Raw genomic sequence first — 14501 nt, 5'->3', positions numbered from 1 at the left:
AATTATGTAATTACACATATTGTAAAGTACTTATTTAGATCTTCTGCAGTGTACTCGTCTGCATTTGGTTTGTTTCTGATTCTTCATAACAGCAATCTTAAGAACTACTGTCTCATGGATGCCTCCCCATGTCCTGTTGACCTGTAACAATGTAATGGAAAATGGGTTTTGCTAAGAGAGTGCAGACTGATACAAGTTAAACTCGTGATTTAAGTGTCTCTATGTCTCTCTCTCCTTCCTCCTCCCTCTGTCTGTCTGTCTCCCTCTCTCTTTCTCACCTCTCTCTCTCTCTCTCTCTCTCTCTCTCTCTCTCTCTCTCTCTCTCTCTCTCTCTCTCTGTCTCTCTCTCTGTGTGTGTGTGTGTGTTCTGGTACATTCACCAATGTGTGTACTTGCAGAGGTTAGAATAGACATCAGCCATCTTTCTGGTTTTGAGAGTCTGTCACCGAAATGCTTTGAAAAGACCAATGAGTGATGTGAGATTAAAACCAATTACAAACAAACCTTATTTTCTTAAAGCACAGATCCATATGCATAGGGTTTTATTAATAATTTTGCTTTTGCCTTGTTAAAGACAGCAAGGCATGTAATTATTTTAAGATATGAGTATTTAAAAAGTAGTATTGTTTCTGAGTACACGCTAACAGACTAATTTTTACAACTTTAATACATAAGCTTTGTGTGCCAGCTTTTTTCCCCATGCAAAATGAACCTTAATATGCCCTGCAATTAGTGACAAATGAGAAACCTTGTAATTAAGAGACGATCTGTTTATTTAAGAGCTTTTGAAGGCTGTAAAAGATTATGCTTGGCTATATATGAGGAAAATGTTGTGAAATAATGCCCCTCGGTTCCCCTTTTATAATAAATCTCAGCTGTGTGTTCTGCGCAAGGGCTCAGTGCCAAAAAGAACAGGTTCAACTTGTCCGTGAGGATTTGCACCACAGCAAAGCGCACAACTGCTTTGTGGAGGTCACAGTGGAGGTCACAGGTTTGTGCAATGGAATAAAGGTGGGTTACAGACACTGTAGTCCTCGTGTTTCTTGCTGTTTAAGGATCAGTGTTAATGTCAAGCGTTAAAAGCATAGTTAGATCATAAAAGTAAACACCAAGAACAGTTCTCAGTGTGTTCCCAAATGACTTTAAAGTAACTTCATCAGCTCCTTGTACCAGAATACTTCTAAAGAGCTTCAGAGTAATTTTATCGTCATTTTTATTATGCAGAAAAATTATTTTATTTGGTAGTTCTGAATGTGTTTAGTGGAGTAGGAGACCCTTGTGTAAGAATAAAGTGCTAAGGGGTAGGAGTTTCTTTGGCTGAGGGAGGGGAGTGTGGATGAGTTCCAATGCAAGGTCAGATGTCCTGAGAAGGTAAGAAGATGTATGTTCTCATTAAATTCTATTTCTCCCCATCTTAATAAGACCAGGGGGTCAGAATTTAACAACAGCAGCAAAGGAAATGCTGCTCTGTATTACTACTGAACTCTTTCCCCAAGTATTTTAGGATTATTCATTTGTCTGTCTGTCTGTCTATTTATGTTTCCCTCCCTCCCTCCCTCCATCCCTCCCTCCCTCCTTCCTTCAGTTTTTAGAAGAGATGACTCAAAAGAAGTAGTCTGTGGAGAGATGGTGAGAGCCAGGCATGGAAGCTCTGGGTTTAATTTAAGGATTCCAGAAAACCATAGAAGGAAATGAGCAGATGCAGAACTTACCTGCGCTGTGTTTTCCCTAAAGTTATGTCTGATTGTTTTTTTTTTTTTTTATTTTGGTGACCATGTTTATTTTCAGTGGTGATTTCAACAGAGCAACAGGCAGCCGGTGCTGTTGGTGGGAGATTAAGTGGTAATCTGTAGAATGTGTTTCAGCAAAGGCAGCTGACTGGCGGCAGCATCTGTCCTAGCAACTGGTCATATGTTAGGACTTACCAGTGCTAAAGACCAAGCTGTAAAATTGAGAAGTGCTTGGAAGTTAGGTTCTTCCTTGTCCTTTAGGTTGCTGTTGATACTTTATTAAGTGTACCTCTCTTTGTTTACTTTTTTTTATAAAAGGAAGACAATAGAATAAAATTAGTTTTTATCCCCATGAATTAAAACAAAAAGCAAAATAAAAAAAAATAACTTAGAGCAAACTGTGTGACAGTCTAGATGCTTTTGCGTTGTGGGAACAGCACTTACACGGGAGAAAACTCTGAAAGGGCTGTGGCTCTCCTGTGCTGCTTTCCTAATCCTTAGAGTGGCCAGGAAGCACTGTCAGAGGCACGGTAAAGCCGGCTTAAAGCGTTGGCGGCTTAGGGCTCCATGGAAGGTAGTTTATTTCAGCATTGCTAAGAATTATTCTTTTTAGTTGAAATAGTCTTTCTGATCATATTTCAAAGTGTATACAGTTTATAATGGCTGGAAAATAAGCCATTAACTTTTATGTTATTTAAAGAAGTTGTTTCTGCTTATTATAAAAAAATAGTGAACATCTAAGAAAATGTATATAAAAATTAGAGTTCATATCTCAGTACGGGTGCAGTTTGCCTAAGTCTAAATGTTTTTAAGAAATTGTAAATATTTTTTGGAAATGACATTTTAGCAAACTAATATAACGTTCATTTAAAAAGAGCCTATATATTAATACATAAATAAGTACTTATACTTTATGATAAATGTTTATAAATCCATGTTGTTGCATATTAATTTGTACATGTCAATAAAGACTTGAAAAATAGGGTCAGTTCTGGTGATACACATTATATTACAACATCACAGTAATATATTTGATATTCCTAAATATTTGATAAATGAATTTAAATATTCCTATAATAGGAAAGTGCATGGGACCTCTGGCAATGGATGGTTTAAAACCTCAGTAGGAGGTCTGGGGAGATGGCTCAGCAGTTAAGAGCACTGGCTGCTCTTGCACAGGACCTGGGTTCAGTTCCTAGCACCTATATGGTAGCTTGTAACTATCTGTATATTTCAGTTCCTGAGGATCCAACACCCTCTCCTGGCCTCCATGGCCACTGAGCATATCCACAGTACACATTAAAACCGAAACCAAATAAAAAAAAAACTTAAAAATCCTCCAGACTTGGGTGGGGTATTAGTTATTTGTTTGGCTGCAACAATAAAATACCTAACAAAAGAGATTTTACAGCAATTGTTCATTCAGTAGTTCAAAGACCTTAACAAACAAAGATTTGTCATACACTGTTTGGGAGGGTGAGGTAGAGGATTGGAGGGGCCATTATAAAACACCTGTTCCTTCCTGAAATAGACATTCTTGATATGCACCACACACTGTCCCAGGCAGAGGATGTGTGTGACTCAATCTTTATAGCTTTTTGGTATATTTACACTGAAAAAATGTTTTTTTTTTGTTTTGCTTACATAATAAAGGAACATTTAGGTAACTTTGCATAAACCAAATTTATATTTTATTGTGATCAAAAATGCACACACATTTTTACGTTGTCATTCTCTTTAGTTAACTACTAGTTCACTTTTAAGTTGTCATTCTCTTTAGTTAACTACTAGTTCATTTTTACGTTGTCATTCTCTTTAGTTAACTACTAGTTCACTTTTAAGTTGTCATTCTCTTTAGTTAACTACTAGTTCACTTTTAAGTTGTCATTCTCTTTAGTTAACTACTAGTTCATTTTTGGTACCAAGATAAGAATTATTTCTTAAAAATTAATTTTGTAGGAACTTACAACAAATCAGCTAAAATGTTCTGTGCCTAAAAAGCTGATTTTGAAATTTCTGCCAAGAACTGTTTTCCTTAGAATTAACACAGTCTTTTTAAGGAAACAGGCTTTGTCTCACCAGATAGTCTCCCTTGATGTTTTTCTTTTCTGGTCTTTTTATAGAAACAAACATGATTTGCCGGACACTATGTCCTCTTGGCAACAAATTATAGTCCAGCAGCAAGGCAAGCAAAAGAGAAAGAATTAAAAGCAGTTCTCTCACATTGTGTTGTTTGCCCACGCCCAAGGAAAAATAAATCAAAGTAAATAAATACCTTGGGTTTTTCCTCTCTTCCCTCCTTCCCTCCTTCTCTCCCCTTTGAGACAAAGTCTTCCTCTGTAGCCCTGAACTCCATAGTGGCAGACTTACTGTGACCCTCCTATCCCGCTTCCCCGAATACTCAGATTACAGGTAGGTACCATGTAACCTTTTCACTTCTGAGTAGGTTGCTTTTTATTTTTGAAACTCTTTCTGCAGTAGTTTATCTTGGTATGCTAACAATGTCTAAAGGTAGAGCTGAAGTATTATTTAAAGAACATGTTTCTATGTGGTATTTGAACACTGAACGATGAGTTTTGAGAGTGGACGCAGTGAGTGAATTTGGTGAGCAGATTGTGATATTTCAGAGCCAATTTGCTAGAAACATTTTTTGAGTCTTGTCTTGACTAAGAGAGAATATAGCATAGCTCTTTAGCATAGGACCATTTAGTTGATAACAATGAACAAGGTTTATTCAGCTTGACAAATTAGAAATTCTGCATTCTGCTGAACTAGGAAACAAGGTGCTGTCTCAGTGTATGCAGTGTGAGGCCTCCTTTCTTATGTTTGAGAAGGAAAATATATTTTGGGTTGGTAGCAAATATGTTTTGAAGGATGAAGAGGAGTCAGAAAGGCTGATTCTAGGAATGTCATCATTAGAATGCTTTAGAAGTGGTATTTTTTGAAGTTATAGTCTGCCCATTTAAAAACATTTATCTTGTCTGATGATTTTAGTAAAGAACTGGGAAATACAGAAATGAGTGCTTGTTTTTTTCCCTTGGGGTGTTTCTTTAATTATGTGAACCAGACGTATATTAAGTTGGAGGAAAATCCTGTTTATTTTTGTGATACACAGAAAGGCAGCGGCTTATTCTGCTGAGTGGTCATGGATTCCTAGCGGACTCTGTTGCTGTCCCAGTCTTCCCCCCACCCTCACCTTAGGCAATATAAATAGACTTAGAGAATTTCTGTGTTCCCTCAGTTCACTCAGCTTTAGAGGGAACACCGGCATAGGTGCCTAGTTATCTTTTAGCCTCCAGACCCCTGCCCTCAATTTGTCCTTTGACAGTTACTGTAAACTTTGAAAAATAATGAGAAAAAGTCATTCTGTGTGCCTGTCAGGGATGGGGGCTGAATTGAACCTATCATGAAATGATGTTTTACCAGGAAGTTATTACTGTGCAGCTGTTTCAGTGATGACAGGCTGACATCACCCTGGAGTGGCCGGAACAACAAAGTACAGAAATTACTCTGCTTGTTCCTAAAATAAACTGAAGATACCTGCCCTACCACAGAAATGTGACTCTAAATAAGCAATTTGTAAACTGTGTCAAGCATGTTCTTTTAGTTTGCTTGCCTCCTAAAACATTAAAAAAATTCATACCAACACATATATGCATATATACATGCACACATGTTTATTAGGACACTTACCAAAATAGAAACTACAGAAATACCTTGTTTAATTTTTCTCAATGACTTCCTGTAGATCCTGTCTCGGGAAGTAGCCCTAGAACTGAGGTGACTCAGTGTGGGGAGAGTGAAAGGCTCGGGATCCCAGTTTCAATAGCAGTGCCACGTGCTCTGTAGAATTTACAGATTTACCTTCGGGAGAGGAGCACCTGCCTGCCATTGTTCTTTCCTGTGTTATTTGAATGACCTTAAGAAATGCAAGTAGAAAGCCAGGCTGTGGTGGGAGGCAGAGGCAGGTGGATCTCTCTGAGTTCAAGGCCAGCCTGGGCTACAGAGTATGTTCCAGGACAAGCTCCAGAACCACACAGAGAAACCCTGTCTTGGTTGTGGCGGCGGGGGGGGGGGGGGGGGGGGGGGGCGCGGAGAACTACAATTAGAAATGATTTCCTTATACTCCATGATTACTGAAATAAAAACTCTGCAAGGCAGAAGCTGATTTGCACACATACATATACACGTATAAGATATATGTATATGTGATGTCCATGAATGGTTGTGTGTGGGCATGTACATGTGTGCATGTGTGTCTGTGAAGGTCTGCAGTTGATGTCAAGTGCCTTCCATGATTACTTTCTATCTCATATGTTAGTCAAGGCTCTCTGTTAAACCCAGAGACCAAGGATCTTCTGCCTCTGCCCCCCATGCTGGGATTACATGTGGGCCTCCTGACTCACCTTGCGTTCCTGTGCGTGCTGGGGAGCTGAACTCTGGTCCTGACTCTTGCATACTTAGGTTCTAAGCTGGCTCTTACAGGAGTAATGGATGGTGTATTCAGGCAAGTAAGATATTGTTGAGTGTATGGTTTGTAGCCATCTACCCATCTCTCCCGAGAGTAGTGATTAAACACACTCTCCAGGTTGCATGCTTTTCTGTGGCTCTGCTCATTAAATTTGTTTATCTCCAAAGCCTTTTGTTTATTGTATGACAACAATGATAAAAATGGAAAAGGTTTTAGTTTTGTGCTTTTTTTGAAACATTTCTACAGTGTATTTAATCACTAATATAAGGCTTACTTTTAATCTTAAGAATCAAAAGCAGGGGCAGTAGTATCTCTTTGACTCCCTCAAATATATATTAAGCTAAGGGAATGTTTTATTACAATGGACTCTGTGTATTATGGGATGTGAAAGGGATTCCCACACATGATTTAAAACCTTTCTTGCTCTATGGAACTAACGAGAGAGCCCGTGGTGAAGAGCACTTGCTGCTCTTGCACAGAACCTGAGTTCACTTCCAAGCACCCACTTCCAAGTTCTCAACTGTGAAGATTTACTCCCAAGGAGGTCCTCAGTCCTCTTCTGGCCTTCCAGGCCCTAGACAGTGCATGCAGGCAATCATACATTGAAATATTTGCAAAAAAGAAGAAATCCATACAAATAGCTATTCTAACAAGAAAAATGTTAAAGAGTGCTTGCAGAAAATATTTTCAACTAACACATAACACAATACTTAATCAGTGTTTTAATTTGTTTGGAAATATTCTAAGTATATGGACCAGAGTGGTCTGACACTAATACAGATCATCATTCTCCAGAATCCTGAGGTAAAGGGCATGAACCTTGACTGGGCTGTGCCCGGTTGACAGGTATTGTGGGCTCAGAATTGAACTCCATGTCTACAAGTCCTCCCACGTGTCCAGATCCTCTTGTGCCCACTCACTGAGCTGCTCAGAAGTTGAATGTAGGCATTGAGCAACATCTGGGACTCTAGCTACAGCTGTGGCAGGAACAGGAGCTTCCACAGTGGCTGGCCATTCATTCTCTGCTACGTAAGTCTGGGCTTCAGCTACTATGGGTTAAACAGAATCAGGAGCTGCAGCAGGGGCCTGACCGTCAAGCAGGATCTCTTGGGAACTACCCCGAGCATCTCCTATGGCCTGATCATCATGGAGAGAAGCTTGCAGGCTGTGGTTGAGTTTGGAATGGAACTCACTGTGAATGTGCCTGGAGACATGGACTCTACTTTAGCAGAGGCAAGGACAGATAAGTAACCATAGGAACGGGTGGACCCAGAAACATCTTTAAAGCTTCCACTTGATTCTGGCAGTTTTTCTTGAACATTCTGTGAATTCTTCTTGAATCAAGTCTGGATCTCATACTCAGTCACACCAATCATTAGTGCCAGCTCCACACGTTCCTCCAGACTTGGAGGAGGGGCTCTTGTTCATTGGAGTACATGGTGTGTGCTCTCTTAGAAAAGGTGTGTGACAGCATCTGCCTGTGGACTGGTCATATCAAACACGCTTTCTGTGATGGAGAGAAGATGTTCCAGTATTGGCTTGCAAGCTTTTGTTTCTTACTATTTGCATTTCAAATTAGCATTGACATCCTTCTGAATGTAGTTCAGGCTGTCTGCACTGATGCGGTTTCGTCTTGACACCGTTCCTGCTGACTGCTCTTCCCTACTTACGTTTTTTACTGTCAGAAGGTAAAACATGTTGCTCTGGTAGTTTTGCTGTTCTTCCCAATGCACTGCATGGAGTCTCTATCCTATTCTAGTGTAAGCCGCACTGTCCCATTCTTTCACATACTGACTTTTCTATCCCTTTGATTCTCTTTTTAAAAAATGTCATTGTGTCTGTTCATTGTATATGGCACTGTACTAAGTTTTTGTCTAAATATGGGATATAAGTTGAACACATCTTTCCATGATTCCCTTCCTATTTTTTACTGTCCCTCCACCCTTTCCTTTTGATCATCTAGATGGTTTCATTCCTACTTGCATGTTATATTTACATTCATGATTTCTTATAAATACATATAAAATCTAGAAACCACAAATGAGTAACCATATGACATTTGTCACCGTGAGAGTGGCTCAATTCACTTAAATGTGATTGTCTTCATTTGTATTTGTTTTCCTGCAGATGGCATACCTTGATTCTTTCTTTCTTTATTTTTTTTATAAATTTATTTATTTATTAAAGATTTCTGTCTCTTCCCCGCCACCGCCTCCCATTTCCCTCCCCCTCCCCCAATTAAGTCCCCCCCCCCCAGCCCGAAAAGCAATCAGGGTTCCCTGTCCTGTGGGAGGTCCAAGGAACCCCCACCTCCATCCAGGTCTAGTAAGTTGAGCATCCAAACTGCCTAGGCTCCCACAAAGCCAGTGCATGTAGTAGGATCAGAAACCCATTGCCATTGTTCTTGAGTTCTCATTAGTCCTCATTGTCCGCTATGTTCAGAGAGTCCGGTTTTATCCCAGGCTATTCCAGACTCAGGCCAGCTGGCCTTGATGAGTTCCCGATAGAACATCCCCATTGTCTCAGTGTGTGGGTGCACCCCTCGCGGTCCTGAGTTCCTTGCTTGTGCTCTCTCTCCTTCTGCTCCTGATTTGGACCTTGAGATTTCAGTCCTGTGCTCCAATGTGGGTCTCTGTCTCTGTCTCCTTTCATCACCTGCTGAAGGTTAATATTCAGGAGGATGCCTATATGTTTTTCTTTGGGTTCTCCTTATTTAGCTTCTCTAGTATCACTAATTATAGGCTCAATGTCCTTGGTTTATGGCTAGAAACCAAATATGAGTGAGTACATCCCATGTTGCTCTTTTTGGGTCTGGCTTACCTCACTCAGGATAGTGTTTTCTATTTCCATCCATTTGCATGCAAAATTCAAGAAGTCCTTGTTTTTTATTGCTGAGTAGTACTCTAATATGTATATATTCCTGGCTGAAAAAAAATTGCATTGTTTATATACTGTGTTTTCTTTATCCATTCCTCCGTTGATAAACACATAGGTTGGTACTATAACTTAGCTACTGTGATGGGTGCTGCAACAAACATTAATGTGCAGGTCTCTCTATAGCACGTTGACTTAGAGTTCTTTAGTTAAATACCCAGAAGTATCACTGGGTCATATAGTAGATTTTTAGGGTTTTGTTTTTTGTTTTTTTTAGTGATCTTCATACTGATTTCTATAGTTTCTGGATTAGTTTGTTCCCATTGGCAGTTTTTTTTATACAAGTTTTCCTCTTATTTATGTCTTTGCCAGCATTTGTTATTTGTATTCTTAAAGATTTATTTTATAGACACACACATATTTGAATAGTGTGTGTCCATCCATTTGGATATGTTTGTGTGAAGCAGGTGCCTGTGTTGGAGTACAGATGGTTGTGAGCTGCTGGGTCTGAGTGTTTGCATTCTTCATGATTGTCATTCTAATGGGGTGGGTGGAATCACCCTGTGGTTTTGATATGTATTCTCTATTCGCTAGTGAGGTTGAAAAGTGTTTCGTGTGTTTGATACTCGTTTTATTTCGCCTTTTGAGAACTGTGTGTTCATTTTATTCATTATTTATTGATTGGATTGTTGTTGTTTTTACTCCTTTTAGGCTTTTTGGGGTCCCACCACCCAGCTCTCAAATAAATCACACACAGAGGCTTATTCTTAGGAATGCCTGACTGAAGCTTGGCTTTTTTCTTACCAGCTTTTCTTAAATTATCCCGAATACCTTTTCCTCTGGGCTTTTTCCTTTCCTTACTTCTGTATATCCTACTTTCAATCACACTCTGTGGCTGTCATGGTGACTGGCCCTTAGCGCCCTCCTTCTTTTACTCGTTTCTCCTATTTCTTCTCTCTTCCTGCCAGCCCTACCTATTCTTGCTCCTACCTCGCTATTGGTCATTCAGCTCTTTATTAGACCTTCAGGTGTTTTAGACAGGCAAAGAATCACAGCTTTACAGAGTTAGACAAATGCAGTGTAAACAAAAGTCACACACTTGAAAATAATACTCCCCAACACCGAGCTATTTGATTTTTTCTGAGGTTTTAAGTTCCTTATATGCTGAAGATATGAACCCTTTGTCGAGTGTGTAGATAGCAAGGGTTTTCTTCTGTCCTGCAGGCTGTCCTTCACTCAGCAGCAGCAGACTTTCCAATTGCCTGGAGGTCCACTCTCCTGTTGTTGGCATTGTTTCTTAAATGATTAGAGCCCTACTCAGCAGTCCTTACCTATGCCTATATTTTACAGGGCTTCCTTACTTTTTTCTCTTAATTGTTTCAAAGTTTCAGGTCTTGTATTAAGGTCCTTGTTCTTTGGTTTTTAGCGTGATTTGTAAAGGAAGTTATTTAGCATTTATTGTATATTTTTCGCACCTTTCTAAAAAATTAGGTGGTTGTGGCTATGTGACTTTATACTGGGGTCCCGTGGGCCGTTCTGTTGATCTGTGCATCTGTTTTTGAGGCAGCAGCATGCTGGGTTTGCTGCCATGTCAGCATGGAGTTAGGTGTTGCAGTACTTTCAGCATTGTTTTTCTCAGAGTGCTTTGCCTATCTCTGGTCTTTTGTGCTCCTGTATGGATTTTAAAGTTTTGTTTCTCTATTTCTATGAAGAATAGCATTGAGAAACTAGTTCAGTGATAAAGAGAACTTAATGCTCTTACCGAGGATCAGAGTTCGGGTTCCAACATCCATAATCCACACTGCTATTCACGATCCCCTGTGACTCCAGCGCCAGGAGATCTGACACCCTCTTCTGAACTCCGTGGATGTCTGCATTCACAAGTACACAGACACATAATTAATAGATAAAAGTAATCTTAAATAATGCTAAACTTAAAACGAATGGCATTGAAATTTTGATGGGAATTAGCTGGAATATGTTGGATTACTTTTGGTGATATAGCCATTTTGACACTATTGATGCCCCCAGTCCATGATCATAGGAGGTCTCTGCTGTTTTTTTCAGTTTTCTCCTTCAGTCTTTTATTGTAGAAGGCTTGTATTTCACTTCTTAGTTAAGTCTTTCCATTTTTTTTCCTCTTTCTTCTTTTTGAGACAGGGTTTCTCTGTGTAGCCTTGGCTGTCCTGAACTCTGTAGACCAGGCTGGCCTCGATCTCATAGAGATCTACCTGCCTCTGCCTGCCAAGTGCTGGGATAAAGGTGTGTGCTACCACCGCCCAGCTATTTATTTATTTATTTATTTCATTTTTTTTTGAAAGACCTGTGAATGAAGCTATTTTCCTGATTTCTTTCTTGACATGTTATTGGTATATAGAAAAGCTACTGGTTTTTCTATGTTAACTTTATATACTGCCACTATAAAGTATATATCAGTTCCATGAACTTTCTGGTAGGGTCTTCAGGATCTTTTGTGCATAAAGTCATATCTGCAAATAAGGATACTTTATCGTCTTACTTTCCTAATTTTGGCTGATTTCCTTGTTTTGTTTCTCTAGCCAGGATTTTGAAGCATGATACTGAGTAATTGTGGAAAAAGTGGACACCCTTGTCTTGTTCCTGATTTTACTGGAAGTGTCTTTAGTTTTTCCACTTTCAACGTTGGCTATAGGTTTGTCATTTGCAGCCTTTATTATGCTGAGATGTGTTCCCCATGTTTCTTATATCTTCTGAACTTTTAACATGAAGGAATGTTGGATTCTTTCAAAATACTTGCCTGTATCTGTTGAGTTACTACTGTGATTTCTGTTTATCTGTTGAGTTACTACTGTGATTTCTGTTTTGGAGTCTGTTTACATGTTATTTATTTTAATGTGCTGAACCATCCCTGTGTCCATTGGGTGAAATGAAGCGTTTTTAAATTGGATTTGCAGGCATTTAATTTTTGGATGTATGTCTTCACTAGGAGACAGGATATTCCCTGGAGATGGATCTATACTTTTTGTCCTATTAATCCCAGCACTCAGGAGGCAGAAGCAGACTGATCTCTAGGAAAACAGTTTGTATTAGTTGCTTGTCTTGTTGCTGTGACAAAAGCCTGACCGGAACAATTTTAGGGAGGAAGGGATAATTTGTTTTGGCTCAGAGGGTTTGAGGTTACAGTCTGTCAATGGTGGAGAAGTCATGGCATGAGGAGCTGGAGGCAGAATGATGTTGCTCACACTTAGAGTGAGTCTTCTCACCTCCGTGAACCTAGTCTGGAATCCGTTACAGATCTGCCTAGAGGCTTTTCTCCTTGGTTACTCTGGAGTCCCAAGTTAGCAATCAGTATTTCCCATCAGAAAGAGTAAGACTAGCGATTAGTATTGAGTCTGTAAACATCAAGGAGGGAAAGGTAGATGAAAAGAGGGCGCTGGTGACAGGGGCAGGCAATGAGAGAGTCCTTGCTCAGGGTTAAATGAAAGAGAGGAAAAAAATGTAATCAAATAACGTTTAACAGTCTCATCTCAGAAGGCTGAGACAGGTGAGCCTGCAATCAAGGCCAGCGTGTATTCTTTGGGAAAGCCTATTAAAAGAAAAGAATAGAAAGAAGGGGAAGGAAGGGAGGGATGAGAGAACAACACAGGGCAGAGATGGCCTATTAACTTGACATTGGATATTAAATACAGGTATAAAGATGGCAGGGAGGGTATAAAGCCCTAATACAGTCTCTGTCTGTTTATTGCAGCTCTTGTTCCTGACTCCCAGATTATTCTCATTCTCTCTCTCTCTCTCTCTCTCTCTCTCTCTCTCTCTCTCTCTCTCTCTCTCTCTCTCTCTCTCTCTGTGAGGTGGGGGGAGACTTTTAACTTGATTACATAGATCTTGAATGTGAACTATGTAGATGATAACATAAAGTTGCAGTACCAAAGTATTGGCTATACTGAATTATTCTAAGGTTGTGGTTGACATCTCTCCCTCCTTCAGAGAATAAATGGTAGGACACCACAGTGTCAGCAACTCAGATGTTGTTGCCAGTATTTTTAGTACATGCTTTCCCACTGCAGTGACTTAAGAAAGCTAAAATTCATGTCTTGAAATACATATTCTGTGTCATCCTTTGTAAAAAGTTGTAAATTAGAGAAATGATGAAAACTATCAGAATCAGAAATCATACACCTTATTAAGAAATAGAGATTTCTATAAGTCAGAGAGTCCTTTCCCAAGCAAATGATAAATAAGTACATTGTATATAAGCATACTTAGATGGCTGAGTGGCATTTGATTTTGTGTCCTTGTATTCAGATGTGATACCTAGTAGTTCTTTCTTCTTTGAAAAGTACCTAGATGTTCAATTGAATTGAGTTTTTGATCATTAATTATTTTTTACATCATAGGTGTATATATGTGCATATAGTACTCATTTGGTAAGCCTGATTTTATTATAAAGACCTAAGATATTTATGTGATGGTTTTCCAAAATTTATTTTGTTAGCTCCTTTCCCTAGTTAGAACTTTAAAAAAAACCTGATCATTAAATCTGTGAAAGTATCTTATAAAAATTGAAATATATAAGATTGGCCTATGCTTATATTTTGATTAGCTCTATGGATACTAAAAAATAGTACTGATTAAGGCAAAATTTTGCATTTATTGGTGGATTTCATTTTCCTCCACTAAATTTCCTCATTATAATTTCATTTTCCTTCATAAATTGTACGACTGGATGTTATAGAATGTGCTTTGTGATGAAATGCATTTTACCCACAGAATCATAAGGCTGATAGCTATTTTTTAATTTTTAAAATATTTTATTTTATATTTTAATTATCTGTGTATGTGTGGCAGTGTGTGGAATGTGCATGTAAGTGCAGCAGCCTCAGAGACGAGGAGAGGGCATTGGACCCTCTGGAGCTGGGGTTACAGGCATTTGTGAGCTGCCCAACATGGGTGCTGGGAATTGAACTTAGGTCCTTTACAGGAGCTGCAAATGATCTTCACTGCTGTGCTCTCTTCAGCCCCTAATGACTGTTCTTTTTAACAGAGAAATTCATCTTTAAAATTACTACAAATAACAATATGAAAATACTATTAAAATGAATGTCCTCCATTACTCTTTAGGGTCAACAGATTTCTTTAGCACCGATCCAGAAACTTGAAGAGGCTCTCTATGAGTACCAGCCCCTGCAGATAGAGACCTGTGGACCTCAGGTTCCTGACCTGGAGATGTTGGGAAGACTTGGGTAAGCATCAGAAACACTTTCCATAGAGAGGAGCTGATGTAACGGACATTCTGTTTTTCTTAGGGTTGCTTTACAAAACTTAATCTCATTTCTTAAAAGTCAGTAGTACTACGTTGAGTTCTATTTAACATCTTGACTTTTCAGTGTATGTGCTAGATTCTTGAGGTTAGGGCTGAAAGCAGTTCTCTTTGTGAGGCTGTCATT

General features: G+C 39.2%; 1 protein-coding gene across 1 annotated transcript in view; it reads left to right on the top strand.

The window, feature by feature from the left end:
- Mnat1 (MNAT1 component of CDK activating kinase) overlaps window positions 1–14501 on the top strand; it is a 127278-nt gene that overhangs the window by 68215 nt on the left and 44562 nt on the right. Inside the window, exon 7 of the mRNA XM_075947644.1 lies at window positions 14176–14297. Within this exon, the coding sequence (XP_075803759.1) occupies window positions 14176–14297 (122 nt within the window). The remainder of the gene's footprint in view (window positions 1–14175; window positions 14298–14501) is intronic.

Source organism: Microtus pennsylvanicus, chromosome 14 (genome assembly GCF_037038515.1).
Source record: "Microtus pennsylvanicus isolate mMicPen1 chromosome 14, mMicPen1.hap1, whole genome shotgun sequence".
In the NCBI taxonomy this organism is placed as follows: domain Eukaryota; kingdom Metazoa; phylum Chordata; class Mammalia; order Rodentia; family Cricetidae; genus Microtus; species Microtus pennsylvanicus.
The sequence above is the reverse complement of the archived record's forward strand: the minus strand, read 5'-3'. Positions and strand labels throughout refer to the sequence as shown.